The sequence below is a fragment of the Stegastes partitus genome, unplaced genomic scaffold (assembly GCF_000690725.1).
Source record: "Stegastes partitus isolate 25-593 unplaced genomic scaffold, Stegastes_partitus-1.0.2 Scaffold662, whole genome shotgun sequence".
Classification (NCBI taxonomy): domain Eukaryota; kingdom Metazoa; phylum Chordata; class Actinopteri; family Pomacentridae; genus Stegastes; species Stegastes partitus.
In genome coordinates this window covers 69557-84899 of record NW_007578393.1, presented here as the reverse complement: position 1 = coordinate 84899, position 15343 = coordinate 69557, and the positions used below count along the sequence as shown (strand labels likewise).

The window sequence follows — 15343 nt, the reverse complement described above, 5'->3', positions numbered from 1 at the left end:
GTTTAAATGTAAAATTAATCCTTTTCTGTGATTGTACTATTATCTGTAGTAAATAACTAAAAAAAGTCAAAAAATGATTTACCATTTTATAATCCTTTGTATAATCTTTCTTTCATATAATGGCCAATATCTGTAAAATATTGTTTGTACAGATTTTTTTTGCTGTGGACATTATTTACACTTTTGGCCTTTTTGTTGTGGTCTTTTGTTGTTGTCTCTATATAAATTAATACATTTTTTCCTGTTATCTTATTGACTGTTATCTGTAATTTACCAAAACTGGTAAAATCTGTAAAATAAAAAGTACAAAAAAAAATGACTGTTACAACTGCTAAAAAGCTTCTTTTCTTTTTTTTCTTACTTTTTTTTTTTTTTTTTTTTTTTAACAGCATACTTACCTATCTGATAATGGTCAATCTTCATAGTGGAGTTGGTGAGGGAGCCAAAGATGGTGATAATGGACACTTTCCTGATGGCCATCTCGCACACAGACTCCAGGTACTCGTCCCTCTGCTGAACATACATACTGTTCTCCTCGCTGGGGGACGTAATCAGCTGCAGGGAGGAACGTATGGAGGTTAGAGTATCATCTATATGCAACCAGACACACATACATGCACAGTGCGCTGCAGAGGTGATGTTTACATGAACCTGCAGGCATATTTTCCCAGCCTGCCCACAGCACTGTTGCGATAAGAATCTACACTGACTGCAAAACAGAGACACACAGTCTGTTAGCACACAGCTGTGCAGCCTGTCAGAGTGCTGCAGGATGGACGTGTTGCACTTCAGTGTGATTAGAAAGAAACAGCATCACAGAAAATAAAAAGTAGGAAACGCCCCGAGGCACAGAGGTCCTTGACCAGCAAAATTTAATCAGTGTCAAATCACTATTCCAGATGCTGAGATTTTCTTTTTGGCGTTTAAAACTTTCATAACCTTCCAGCGCTCTGTGCTGGAAACAAACTCATTGGAGATGCAGAATACAGTAGATCACCTCCTCCTCCTCCTCCTGCTGCTGCTGCACATTTCCAACTGTTCAGGGATGCAGAAGGCTGCTGTGTCCAGCTCCACAAAACTAAAAGATGATGGTTTTAGCAGACATTTCTGTTGGATTACTGCACTAATTGCCTTTGTCTCCTCTATTTTCTCGCTGCTGATGGGGGAAAACCTGATGAATGCTGATCATTTACTTTAAAAGCTGGACATTCTGGGGAAAGTTTTAATTGCTTTCTGCATAGAGTTAGATGTGATAACTGAGTCATTGTCAAGCCTACAGCTATCTACAGCTGTGCAAGATACTGTTGTGTGTGATCATAAAAAAACCTCCAGATCAGCTGTCAGTGGCTTGTCATGCAATTGCTAGAGGAATTATGGGCTGTATTTAAGCACTGTGTCATGTTATGATTGATGCTTTGAGAAAGGCCCTAAAAGGCATGATAACTTCTTTTCTTTTCTTTTTTTTGTAAATACCAAAATCCCACCATTTACTAACTGTAACAACAGGAAGAATTGTTGAATCCTCAATTTGTTGACCATCTTAGAACTTATCATCTCTAATGCACAGTTCTGTCAAGAAAATTAACAAATAAAAACATAAAATCTTGGGGCGCTGCTATAGCTCACCTGGTTGAGCTGGCGTCCCATGTGCAGGGCTACAGTCCCAATGTGGAGGTCATGAGTTCAAATCCTGCTCATGACCCTTTCCCACATGTCCTCCCCCCATTCTTCTCCCCTACTTTCCTCTCTCTCTCTCTCTCTCACTGCACTATCAATAAAGGCACAAAGGCCAAAAAATAACTTTAAAAAAACCCCATAAAGTCTTGATCTTTAATCACTTCATTTAAATATTTACCAAAAATGTACTATTTGCACAAGAAGCCATGAGTAACTCAGATGCAAACAATACTCAATTCACTTCGTGGCTGAACTGCAGGCTGTGTACCCAGAGCAGATAGGAGTACAGAAAGTATGGAAACAGATCATATATGTAAGCAGTATGTATGATATAAATGCTGAAAATGTTTGTTTTCAGAACAGTCTCAGCTATCCAGATCTTGCATCATTTGATATGATAATACTTGTAGATTTTTCATATCAGCCTTTATATCAAGGACAAGATATTTTGGAGCTGTGAAATTGTACTGTTTTTCCATGTGTATCGCTATAAAATGAGATAAGTCGTCCTAACTGTGTAGGGGCGGTTGTGTGGAATCTGGCAACATCAGAACCATGATGGTTGGAAACGATGTGACTTAGTGTCTAATCAAAGAAAATGTCAATATTATCTTGACTTAAGTGTTCACTTATAGCAGTCTACTTGCAGAGGCAGTAAGCCAGGCCAATACTTGTGCAGTTTTTGAGTGCCTACATATTAACATATCACATATATATGTGTGTGTAATTCAAACACGATCGAAGCAGACTGCTAATAAACCTGTTGTAAATTCAAAGTTGTTTTTCTTGCCAACACTTTATTGCACAGACAATGCAATGGCAAGGTCAATTCATTCAGATTCATTTGATATATACTACTACTACTACTACTACTACTACAAATGTGGATGCAAAGTGCATTTATCTGGCTCAAGCTACAGTCAGTTAGCTTAGCTTATAAATAAGCTTGAGAGCAGAGGGAAACTGCTAGCCTGGCCTTATTTGAAGGTAACAAAATCTACCTATGAGCAAGCTGAAGCTCATTAATTAGCTTGTCTGGTCTTCTGTATTTACCATGCAAAAGCAGAAGGTTAAAACTACATGCTGTGGTTCTTGGTTGGACACAAAATGCACCTCTGGTTGCCATGCAGGATGCAACAGGTTAATAAGAGAACTTCAGAGGTGTTTGCGGGGATATTTTGTTCCTTGATGTGACCGTTGTATAGATTTATTCATCTAAGTCTCAGAAAGAAATTGTATTACCCAAACCGCTGGTAGATTGTTGCAGTTGAGGAGTGGTGCTCTATCAGAATATTTCCCTCTGACCGAAGCCTAAAGGAAGGTTTTTTATGACCTGTGAATATCATACGTCATGCTCTCACCAGCAGCCGCCTCCTGTTCTCAAAGTAGTCCAGGAAGGAGGCCAGCGAGCCCTTTGGCGGAGGCGTCGGCTTCTTCGTGGGCTTCGGGTAGTCGTCTTTCTCGGGATACTTGGACAGCTTCTTTCCATTCTTCTTTCCCCCGATCTTTCCCTCCTTCCCTGCCTTCCCTCCTCTCCTCTCAGCTTTCTTGGCAGCCTTGTCAGTCTTTTTCTTCTTCTTGTCGTGCTTGTCGTGTTTTCCTTTCACCCTCTTGGTGGGACTGACATCGGTGAAGGTTTCTGCTTCCTCTGGATCGCTCGCCGTCGGCCTGCTGGGCTCGTACTTGTCCTCGTACTCGTTAGTCAGCACCTGCACATATAAGCAAATATGGTTAATAATGTTTTTAATTCCTGGTTTAAATATCAATGATTCAGTCGATTTCCAGTCTGATTTTCAAGAGCCAGTGTCTGACGTTTGGAGTTTGGAGAGAATAGCTCCCTTTGTCTGATTCACCGGATTTTGCTATAAACTTGTCACTGGCTGCACATTTCATGCAGCCTTCTCTTTCAACCCCACTATCCACATGTTTTCAAAATCTCCTTCACTACGAGGAACAATCTCCATGCTGAAAATTTCATGCTTCACCAAAAATTTGCATCATTGACCATTTCAAAGCCAGTTCTCGCCTCTCATCACTATTTTGCAGGGGCACCATCACTGCATCCTGGGCTTAGCATCGCCCAGTACGATTGTGATTGGTTGAAAGAAACACAAACAAGCCAGAGGGTGTTGTGGTCCTATAGCAGACTGATAGTGAGGTGCAGATAGACCATTCTACATACAACATCAGTGCTAGAGAATGGTCTAGCTATGCCAGTCGCTCCAGTAGTAGTTTGACCTTTTACATGCACAAAAAAGCAGCTATACAACACACTACAGGAAAGAGTCAGCCCCCCAAAAACTGCATCACTAAGCAACTAATACTCTAATCAATATGTGCCAAATAGACACAATTGTCTCAAAAACAATTTACTTATTTACAAAATTTCAAAAGTATCACTTATCAACACACATTCTAAAGAAACAAACAAATAATCTCCAAGAAGTGTGTCTTCACATTACCTAGTTTTGTGCCATATAAATATGCCTAAATGGTATTGGGATATTTTGTTTTTCTATGATATAAAATTCTGGAGTTTTCACCAGACGGCTTGGATAATTCTATTTGGAAACAATGAATCATTGTGGAATGATTTGGGTGATTTTGTGGGTGAGTGCAGCTACATCGAAAATAAAAAATAAAAAGTTTTAGAAAAAAGAAAGGAGTTTTTTTTGCCTCGGATGGCATTCAGATTTTGGTTTGCACTCGTCCTGCAGAACTTTGTGGTGCTGATTTAAATGGTCAAACTAATGTTGCCTTGTGTGGCAACAACAGCAAGATGCTACTGACAGAGAACCTGTTTCTGGTCAGCATCTTTCTTTTTGTAGCTAAACTACAGCTTTGGAAATAATTATTAGACCACTCTGATACTGTTTTCTGCCTCCTATTAGTGCAACCGTACTGCATTTTTTTTTTCATAAAGTTCATAAAGCCGGTTAGCAATGACTTTCTCGCATTCTTACCATTTTGCAGTTCTCTTCTTTTAGGTATTGCTGAAGGATAATTTAGTTTCTATGCACAGCTTATGCACAAAATAATGGCACCCCCAAAAACTGATGTCAGCCACCGACTGTAAGTGTGAATTCTAAAATGTTTAAAGTTTCAATACATCACATTTGTAAACACAATTTACTGTATACTTTTTTATCATTCTAAAACTATGCTGAATTTCAAATAGAATTATAAGCATTGAAGGTTTGTGTTTAGACTACAGCTGTTCTAAGTTGAATTTCCATACAACGTTCCTCTCTGTAAGCAAATCTTCCTTTTTAGTTGGTTCTTACTCATTTTGGAGTGCACATGTGGAACTTGCATGTCAACAAACTGAGCGTCTTGGTGAATAAAGTAAAACAAAACAAAACAAAACAACCAAAAAATGATTTTAGAACCCTTAAATTGGAGGAAATGACATCAGTCCTATTTCTCTTGCAGATTAGTTAAACATATAGTTTAAGATGAATTAAACTTGATGACTTACATGTCCAAAACTCATTAATGTATCGCTGTAGAACCAATTTTTTAGTAGCTTATGCACATAATGAATCCCAAATACATTACAAACCCTTGATTCACCTTCTCTACACTGGTCTTCTTCTTGGTGGGTTTGATCCTGGAGGGTTTATGTGTTGCAGGTACCAGCTTGCGGCCCTGTGGATCTCGGTTGTCCTTGTCGGTTCGGTTATCTCCAGCCGGGGTGGTCTTAGCCGGGTACCTCTCTCTCTCCCTGCGGCTGTAGTAGTAGGGATCGGCGGTGGTTCTCGGGGCCGGGAGCCACAGCGCCGTGGTGTGGGCTCTGGTGGTTCTCTGGGTGGTGGTGGTTGTGGGTCTTTTGGTGGTGGTGGTGGTGGTTCTTCTGGTGGTGGTCGTAGTGGGTTTGGTGGTTGTTGTTGTTGTGGCTTTGGTTGTGGTTGTGGTTGCTCTGGTTGTGGTGGTTGTGGTAGTTGTGGGCCGGGTGGTAGTTGTTGTTGTGGTGGTGGCTGTTGTTGTTGTTGTGGTTGGTCTCGTTGTTGTTGTTGTGGTTGTGGTTGTTGCCTGTGTCGGCTTCCTTGGCATCTTCTTCATTGGTTTTCTTTCCACAGGAGTGTCAGGAACTGCTCCAAATATACACAGAAATGGATCATATAACAAGTTTCCTTCCAAAACCGTCACATTTGTGAAAAATTACACAACAAACTACAAAAAAAACCCTACTTTTACTGTACATCATTCTGCCAGAATGCATTTTTTTTTAATGGAAATCTTCTTGTCACTGAAGCTTTTCAATCATTTAAACAATAAACTACCAAAATATGTCTCTTTCCCTCAGTACACCCAAATTACAAAAATGATACTCCCATGCTTGGTTTAGTGTCATCCAGCCGTGCAGAGAAGTTTTAGTCTAACTCATTGAACTATGTAAAGCCTGCCTACACCCCAATACAGTGGAAGTGAATTATATTTAAGAATTACAACATTAACTTGGCTTTCCTCACTTTCCTCCCTAAAGGCTGGATAATCCAGAGAAAAGACTGTGAACATTTCACTGGAACTTCTTTCTTATGAAGAGAGGCCCCCTGTGAAAACTACAGTCAGTGTGGTTAATGCTGAATGATGGGAAAGAATTACTCAGCATTATCCAAAGCTCCCTGGTCTGGAAAGAGATGTTGAATTTTTCAAACAAAAGTGCACATGTTGCCATGATAATGCTCCAAATCTGAGCAAGTGAAACCAAATCAACTACAGATACAGAAAATATGTTTTTTTTTTGTTTTTTTTTAAATCATTTGTGTGAGTAGAAGGCACACTGTAACATGTACTTTGTACCATGTAGTTTCATGCTGTTTAAATGAACGTGGTTAAATAATATAGTATTTGCACAATGTTCAGCATTGTAAAATTTATTTGATCAATTCATCGTAAAAAAAAAAAAAAAAAAATTATCAGTCTATCTTATGTGCAGTATATGAGTGTAACAAAAAAAACAAGCTGAATCAACCCAAATAAATTATCTTAAATCAACACAAGTACATTTAGTAGGACCAACATAATTGCAATGAACTGGTTTTTGGACCAGCTTTATTTACTCAGGTTAAATCTACTTCACTTACTACTGCTCCAACCTGATACATTAGTCAGGCCAAACCCTTGTAAATAAGCTGAATGAAATCTGATCAATTACGTTGACTCAACTCAAATTCATTAAGTTGGACCAACAGAACTGCTTAATTCTGAAAAAAAAAAAAACATGTAATCATGTGGAAATACTTTCCATAATTACAATTAAGTTAATTCAAAGAGTTAGGTTTTTGATTGGAGTCAAATGTGGTTAAACTAAAAAGTTATGAGTTGGATAAACTTAATTAAATCATGAAAAGTTTTTTCATGTAATCCAACAGCTTTCATTCAGCATTCATAGTTCTTTTGGACCAGTTTCATTTACTTAGGTTGAATCAACTTTTGACCTCAGTTAAACATTATTACACTTAAAAGTTATTAATGGGATTAACTTCATTGAACCAGCATTAGGCAATTTTGTTGGTTCAACTTAATGAACTTGAGTTGAGTCAACTTCATCCACATAAGGTGGCCCAACCTGATGGAATGAAGTTGAGGTCAACCCCAGCAAATCAGCTGAATCAGCCCAAATAAATGAGGTTGATTCAACACAATTACATTTATTTGGACCATCAGATTTTAAAATGATCTTTGAGTTATTGTGTTGACTGCAGGTAAGACCCACCTGAGAGAGTTCCCTCCTCCACCTGCCCCTCCACACCTGCTGCTTTACACTTCTGGACGAAGCCTTTCTGGCGAAGCTTCTCCAGCTTCCTCATGGGCGACTGGTCGATGACCTCGTACATGGCCTCCAGTCTGACCGGGTAGGGGTACCTCTCCTCCACCTGCAGGGTCTTCTTCAGCAGCACCATCCCGAACTTACCTGCAGGTCAGAACATCATCAGTTATGTTTTACATCATGCCTTGGAGGAGCTCAGTCTGAGGTTTTCTTACCTTTCTCCAGCTTGAGGAAGCTCATGAGTCTGGGGATGAGCGCGGTGTCCAGCGGCTCCTCCATCACCTTCCCCTCCGTGGTGATCCTCCTCACCCTGCCTCCCATCTCTCCCTCCTGGTGAAACATGACGATCTGGTGGACGTGCCTCTCTGCCAGCTCGCAGTAAACATCTGACTTCAGCAGAGACATCATCAGCCGGTAGTAGCCGTCTGAGTCATGAGGCGCAGAGATCACAAGCACGCGGTTCTTTCCCGCGAAACTGGCCAGCAGATTAGGCGACCCGGAGCTGCTGGGCATCCTGGTGACTCTGGCTCTGGCTCCTGGAGTTCCCTCATCCTGCAGCATCTCCGCCTGACGAGGCAAACCGATCTGTCCCGTGAACCCTCTCCTTGGCACCTGAGCCCCTGCTCTCCTGCCCTGCCCAGCCCCAGTCCTGGCGGGAACAGCCTCGTCAGCCTGAACATCGTCTGCCCCTTTGGAGCTGTGCACCGAGATGGCAGACCCAAATCCGGGGCGCAAACGACCCGCGACGCGCTCCTTGTCCGATGCGCCCAGATGGGTACGTCCCTGCCTGGTGCGTCGGTGCAACTGCACCCGCTTGAGGTGTGTGTGTTTGTCGGCTTGGGTCCAGGTTAGCAGACATATCAGAGCTGCAGTGAAAACAAGAACCCTCATTCTGGTGGCGTAAAGTAGGCTGAAGGTACAGATCCAGCGGTGGAGCCTCGATCCTGGCGCGTCTTTAGTGCATTTGTTAATCAATTAATTCCAGATGAGGACGTTCAGTGCGCAGGATCGGCGCATAATAGTCTGCCAGTGATCACTTTGTGAGCATGCCTTCTGCTCAGGAAATCACAGACACGGCAGAAAAACGAGTGGAGTTTGTGCGTGAAGAGTTACATCCACAACTTCATCTCAGCAACACTTCAAGTATAAGAACTGCGGATCCGGAGTACAGATCATCCCCAAATATCCAAAATCTGGTGTTGAATAATTCCTCAGCAGCGGATAAAATGAATGAACAAAAACTACTGAACCATCTCCAAAATACAAAGTTCGTTAGCGCCGTAATAACTTATGATCCCATTAATCCTGTGGGCATCGCTCATTTCCAGCAAACTGTGAGACGATCCTCTGCGCGCAGGAAGGAAGAACCTCCGACAAAATGCGGTCTAAACCTGCGCTGGGACTGTGCAGGGAAAAACCGTGGCTCTTCCCAGGTTTCCCCCTTTTTGGCAAATGTGAGCTTTGGAGGTTTTCCCAGAAATGTCCACACAAACCTCAGCCTCCGGACTCTTGGCGACGCACCGTCAGGAGCTGCCCCGGGACCGTCCGCTGCCAGCTCACTCTGCACTGTCTCAGTCTGGGCTTTGGTTTTAGGTTCCACTGAGGCTCAGCATGTAAAGTAGCTGACTAAAATGCAAAATATGTCAGATAAAGTGAAATATCTCGCCCCCCTGCCGGCCAGATTACCGGGAAGAGAAATGACCATAATCAGACACAGTGTCAAGTTCCTCCCTTAAAGCCAAAGAGAGAAACGCCCCCAAACCCTTCCCCTTATCCACCGTCAGATTCTCACAGTGGACCCTTTTTTTTCCACCTCCAGAAAACTGCTGTTGCTCCTTATTTTGGTGCAGACACATGTGATCCAGTACATTTTTAGATTTAACCTGCAGGCTGACTGTCTGTTTACTGTCCCCTCTGAGTGTTTAGAGCCAGAAAAAAGGGGGAAAGAAATAAAAAAAAAAAAAAAGAATGATGCAGTAACATGTTTAGTGCCAGAATCACATAATTACAATGACTTTCTTTGCTCTTTTATGAAGGCTCTTTTAGTTTCTTTTCCATTTCCTCCATGAAAGTTTGGCTTGTAATTAAGGCCTAAGTAAAGAAAAGTCAACCACTAAGTCTGGGCCACTTCCACTCTCACTGCAAAGGCAAAAACACTGTGTGAGCCTCACTGTTCGTAGACAGAATGTGGAATATATCCTCCGCATTTATCTGAATAAAGAAGAATTGTGATGTACACTATAGAAAAATAATACAAGCAGCAGTTTACATCATTTTTTTGAGTTATGACAACTTATAATAAAATGATGGTCAACCAACACGCTTTGCTGATTTCAGGAGAATCAGCTTTTTCTCTGAATTAAAGGTATTTTTATTTATGCACTTACTGATTAGTAGCATAAACACAAGCTTTTAAGTTACTTTTCTGACAAAATGAAGTTGTTCCATGTGCCATTTTCACCTCATTTAAATTGATCTTTTTAAGTTTAATGTACCTAATTATCTGAAGTTATCCATCCATCCATTATCTATACACCGCTCAATCCTCACTAGGGTAACGGGGGGCTGGAGTCTATTCCAGCTGACTTAGGACAAAGGCAAGGGACACCCTGGACAGGTCACCAGTCTATCACAGGGCTACACTTAGAGACAGACAACCAAGCACACTCACATTCACACCTACGGACAATTTAGAATCANGTCCGTAGGTGTGAATGTGAGTGTGCTTGGTTGTCTGTCTCTAAGTGTAGCCCTGTGATAGACTGGTGACCTGTCCAGGGTGTCCCCTGCCTTCACTCTGAGTCAGCTGGGATAGACTCCAGCCCCCCATGAGAGCCTAGTGAGGAATAGGCGGTGTATAGATAATGGATGGATGGATGGATGACTCAGAATTTGTCCAAAGTACTCACAAATTGTCCAAAAATTATTTAAAATTTTTAAAAAATCACTCAAAATCTGTCTAAAAAAAACAAGCTTCTGTCCAAAGTTGTCCAAAATGACAAAAACATGTCCAAAAGGAGGTAGTGTCCAAACTGACTCAAATGGTTTCCAAATTAAGTAAATATAGACTCAAAAAAAACCTACTCAAGATGATACAAACTTGTTTACATTTTTTAAAAATGCTCAAAATGTATCTAAAAAATCAAAAAGCTGACAGAATTTTCCAGAATGACATAAACTCCTTCAAAAAGAATTACAATCTACAATTATCCAAAATGACACAAGCATGTAAAACACAAAGAAAATGCTCATTATTGTCCAAAACTACTTGAACACATTCTCATATCACATCAACATTTTCAAAATTACTTGGAATTTGTCCAAAGGGATTCAAAAATGTTCATTATGACATTTTTTTTAATGTAGAAATTTATCCAAAGTGACAAAACCCTGTCAAAAATTAACCAAATGATTTAACAATTGCTAAAAATGAAACACACCTGCTAAAAATGACTCAAAATTTGTCGAAAATGACACAAAATAGTCAAAAAATGATCCATAATTGTCCAAAATTACTATGAAAAAAATCTAAATTATATAAGCATGTCCAAAACTAAACAAATCCCTTAAAAAGGTGGATCCAAAATTACATTGATATTGTAATGTATTACAATTGACTTTTAACGACTTCAAACTTTAAAAAAAAATTTTTAGGCCTTAAAATGTATCCAAAGCAACAGTATTATAAATTCTGCAATAATACTTGTCATGTGGGTGTGGTAGGAAGATAGACAGGAGAAGGTGGAAAGACATAGAGGTGAGGATGGGGGAGATGGAGGTGAGGCAGTGTTCTATCCTCAAGTGAGGGATATTGATCGGGAAATACATATAATGAGTAAAATATGTGAAAAGCATGATGTGAAAAGTGTGATGTATACAGAAATAAATATGTGGATATCAGCTGAATGAGTTATGTGCTCAGAAGCCTCGTTGTTACTTATCCTGCAGCACAGATTGGATAATGACTTGCAGACTTCCATGTTGGGGGAGCAGCGGGACTATTAACCTTGAATATCAGCCACATACGTACACACACAACTCCACAGTTCCAAGTCCAAGCGCATATCAAAATAGAAATCCCATGCCTGGTGGAAGGAAACGGCAGATATATAATGGAGCACAGATGAGGATGATAATGAAATCTGGCTGCCTTTCCCTGTAAAGAGATCCATGGACAACAATCAGATCCAGCCAGGACAGCGGATGTTTTTCTTGGAATTTTTAAGGTCAGTCACGTTTGATATGCATCTTTAATAAGCCTGTAAATGTGTTAGGCGTCTACGATTGTTTGGATAATTACAACTCAGGAGGACATTTCCTTCTTCCTAAATTTCATTTAACAATTGTTTGGATAAATTACTGTATCAGCTTGTTTAAAGGATAAAAAGATCTTAATATGCTTCCTCATCCAATCATGTCTTCATTACAACCTGTAATTTTGATTTCCTAAGTCTTCCAGCATCACAGTGTGTTTCTCATTTACGGTAAAGCCTGCATAGCTGTGAAGCAATATGACTGTTCGTGTAGCAACTCTTGCGTTAGATGGATTTGAGGTTATGATAAAGCCAACTTGAGATCATCGACATGCATGATTTGTTATTACAGACTGTAAATACTTTTTGACTGTGTTGACATTTCCAGGATCTTAAAACTTGGTTTAAAACTCAAATTTTTTTTCTCTCTTTTTACCATTAAATATCTCTCAAAACTGAGAGGAGGATATTAGGCTCTGAGCTTCAACTTGAGCACCAAACTTATATCCAGAACATTTCAAATCTGTTGAATTAGTTGCTCTTGTTGCAGCTTCAATGCTCGAAAACATAAAAACGGGACGATTACAAGGCAGGTTATGTGAGGAGTGTCCTTTATCTACAATTTACAAGTAGAATTATGAAACTGTCCTGTTTGTCCAAACAGGTTTTACGACCCGCAGTTGTGTTTCATTGTGACAGTAGCCTCCAGGGGCCACCGTAAATATTCCACAAGCAAAGAAAGAAGTCAGGAAATGTTGTTTTAGGGCCACAAATGCTGCATAAGGAAGGAGCTCGGGGTGGACGGATGGGTCATAAAATGTTAGAAACTGAAACACATTAGACATTTTATAACTGTGACTACCTCTAACCTTCAACTCCCTCTCTGGTTGTTGTTTCAAACCCAAAAAACTCATCCCTGTGTGTCTAAATTACACATTTTAGAAGTTTCTTCTATGAACATAATCCCTCCCTGCCTTAAAATGGTTTACATACATCCTTGCTTCCTCTACAATGTGCACATATTTTATGAAGTAATCAACTTCCAGACTTGTGTTTATGCTACTCATCATTTAGTAGTCAAAGGAAAAGTTGATTCCCTTAACTCCATGGACTTTGTTTGTTGAACATCATTTCATGCAAAGTTTTCACACCTCAAGCAAATTGGTGAAAGTTGCTACGTTCTTCATGCTGAGCCCAAACATTATTTTTTTAGAGTGCAGTGGTAAAACTACACAAGCTAAAATACTGTAATGGTGGATATGTAGCAGATGAGGATGGATGAGTATGATCTCCCAGCTACTCTCAGCCTGTCCTGTGAGGTTAATAACAACCAAACCATGAATGCCTCTGTTTGAGGAAGGGATTTCTTTCCTCTGAGTGGGAGAGGGGGTTTAGAAAAACTGCAGTGTAGGTCATGGTCAGCCAAGCAGAGAAAAACCTTGCAGTTAAAGCAGTATGTTAAACACACTCTGAGCTCACTGCGAGATGTGGAAAAGGCCTGAACTGAAGCGTTGGGAGCAGCGTCTGGCTTCCTCCCAGGGAATTTTTGGGAGAGCTTCGTGTTGTGACTGTAAAAGAAGATAAGAAACCCACATGTTGCAAAAGTTGGACATCCAGCATGATAATATGTCCTCTATCCTGTCAGTAAACACACTGCAATGCTCAATAACTCCCCCACACACTTGTAAACTCAGTATTTAGCCCGAGGCTGAAGGCAAGAGGTTAAGGTTACAGATATTTTTGACTTTAAAGTTGGTTTTTAGTTCAAAGGGTACATAAATGTAAAAGAGACAACGTTTCACAGAGACTAGCTTTGAAGCATTTTAATGGTAAGTCTCAGTGAAGGAACAGCGCTCAAAAAAACTCTTCAAACTGTGTTGTTTCCAATCATAAAAATGCTGATATAAACATACTGCATTTTTCATCTTTCCTATCAGTTACAATTAGAACTGATGAGCTGCAGATTGCATAGTTCAAAAAGGCAAAGAACTAGAGCAATGTCAGTCAATAAAACACTTCTTCAGACGTAAATCATTAAATGGATGCACCAAAAACCTTCTTTTCACACCTGGAAGTGTTGTTACTTTGAAAATTCTAGTAATAGTAAGTAAATTAGTGCATTAGTTGAATTGCTATTGGACAAGAGGTGCATCTAGAGCTTTTATTTGATTTATTTCTTATTTTATTCTGGTCATAGTGCATTGTGAATTAGCCCCTCAGGGTCGGACTGTAAACGTAGAGCTCTACTGTAGCATCCTGAGTGTTATTAACCAGTCATTCATTAAAACTGATGATTTCAGTGAATATTATACCATATGCATATTGGACTAAATTGAAACTTGGCTTGTGTGAGCTCTGGCCAGACGCCATTAACCGCTACAGAAGTCTCTGTCATGGTGACTGTTGCGAGCTACACCCCCAATGCTCTCTGCTTGTCAACATGGAACCACAAACGCCTCCTCTGGGCGTGACAGTGTGAAACATTAGCTGCAGTCTTTAAATAATAAGAGCCACCACCTGGCACTACCAGGTACTACAGCTAATGTACATTTTCTGACATGCATGTACACGGTGACCACCTCGATTGGGAAAGATGTCCAAATTTAAATCAGGTTTGGGTTTTTGATTTTTATTAGTGCATTCTTGGAACTTTTTGACCGCACCTCACAATGGGTTCCTCAGGGCTCAGCAGGCAACGTTGTGAGGAAAATGTACTCTCAACCTGTTGGAAATAGAAAAAAAAAGATAACAACAACAAAAGAAGTTAACATAGAAAGGCATGATGTTTTAGAAATAGTCCTGCAATAATTATGATCTTTTTTTCACTTAACTGATTAGATGCTAAGTCCACAAACTGCTACTAAACAGTGAAAATGTTTGGAGGACTTGTTGGTCAGAAGTGTTGTGAATCACCTCTTTCTGTTACCTGGAGAGGTTCTTGCCTGAATGAACATCTCCTCCCACCTGCTTCTGTAACTCTTCTTCCATCGAGACTTTACGCCTCAGTTACCTAGTGCTGGCCTCCAAATGACTCGAATAAACTATTGGTGAAGCATTTTAAAAACCTCCAAAGATCCACAGCACTTCAAAGTCACCTATCATAACCCAAAACGTCCCGTTCGTGTGGAAGCAGGCGGCTGCAACGCTGCACCCGACCCGTGTTTGACAGTTATATTGCGGTGCATGAATATATATGTTCACGCCTGTTTTTTGACACACCGGTAGATAAACCCTCACAGGCATGTTTTCTGTTTTCATATACTGCACCGAGCAGAGCAAGCAACACATTTGAGCCAACACGAATAAAGGATATCATTTTATACTACACTGAGGTGCCACCCTGATGTTTTCAATCAGCATGTGAAGGGAACATAGAACAGTGAGTGGGTAAGTCTATAATGTTTGAATAGTGCATTCCACAGTCAGGCTTTAGAATAACATTCCCTTCAAGCACAGCTACTGGCACAAATAACTCCAAGTGGCCCATCGGCTAATGATCCAGGCCTATGGACTCTCATACGGCACCTGTACAATCACATGCAGGAGTTCAGTATGTTCACTGACACAATTGTGAGTCCTTTCTATATATGTGAAACACACACTGANAAAAAAAAATGGCAACAAAAAGGTCAACAGGGTC

General features: G+C 40.4%; 1 protein-coding gene across 1 annotated transcript in view; it reads right to left on the bottom strand.

Moving 5' to 3' along the window:
* The window catches only part of ccdc80 (coiled-coil domain containing 80), a 29231-nt gene extending 20084 nt beyond the window's left edge, over positions 1–9147 (bottom strand). Inside the window, exons 1-5 of the mRNA XM_008290247.1 lie at positions 7666–9147; positions 7397–7594; positions 5251–5768; positions 3039–3386; positions 399–555 (exon numbers count right to left, since the gene is read on the bottom strand). Coding sequence (XP_008288469.1) covers positions 399–555; positions 3039–3386; positions 5251–5768; positions 7397–7594; positions 7666–8341 — 1897 coding nt within the window. The 5' untranslated portion in view covers positions 8342–9147. The remainder of the gene's footprint in view (positions 1–398; positions 556–3038; positions 3387–5250; positions 5769–7396; positions 7595–7665) is intronic.
* Positions 9148–15343: the final 6196 nt, after the last annotated feature.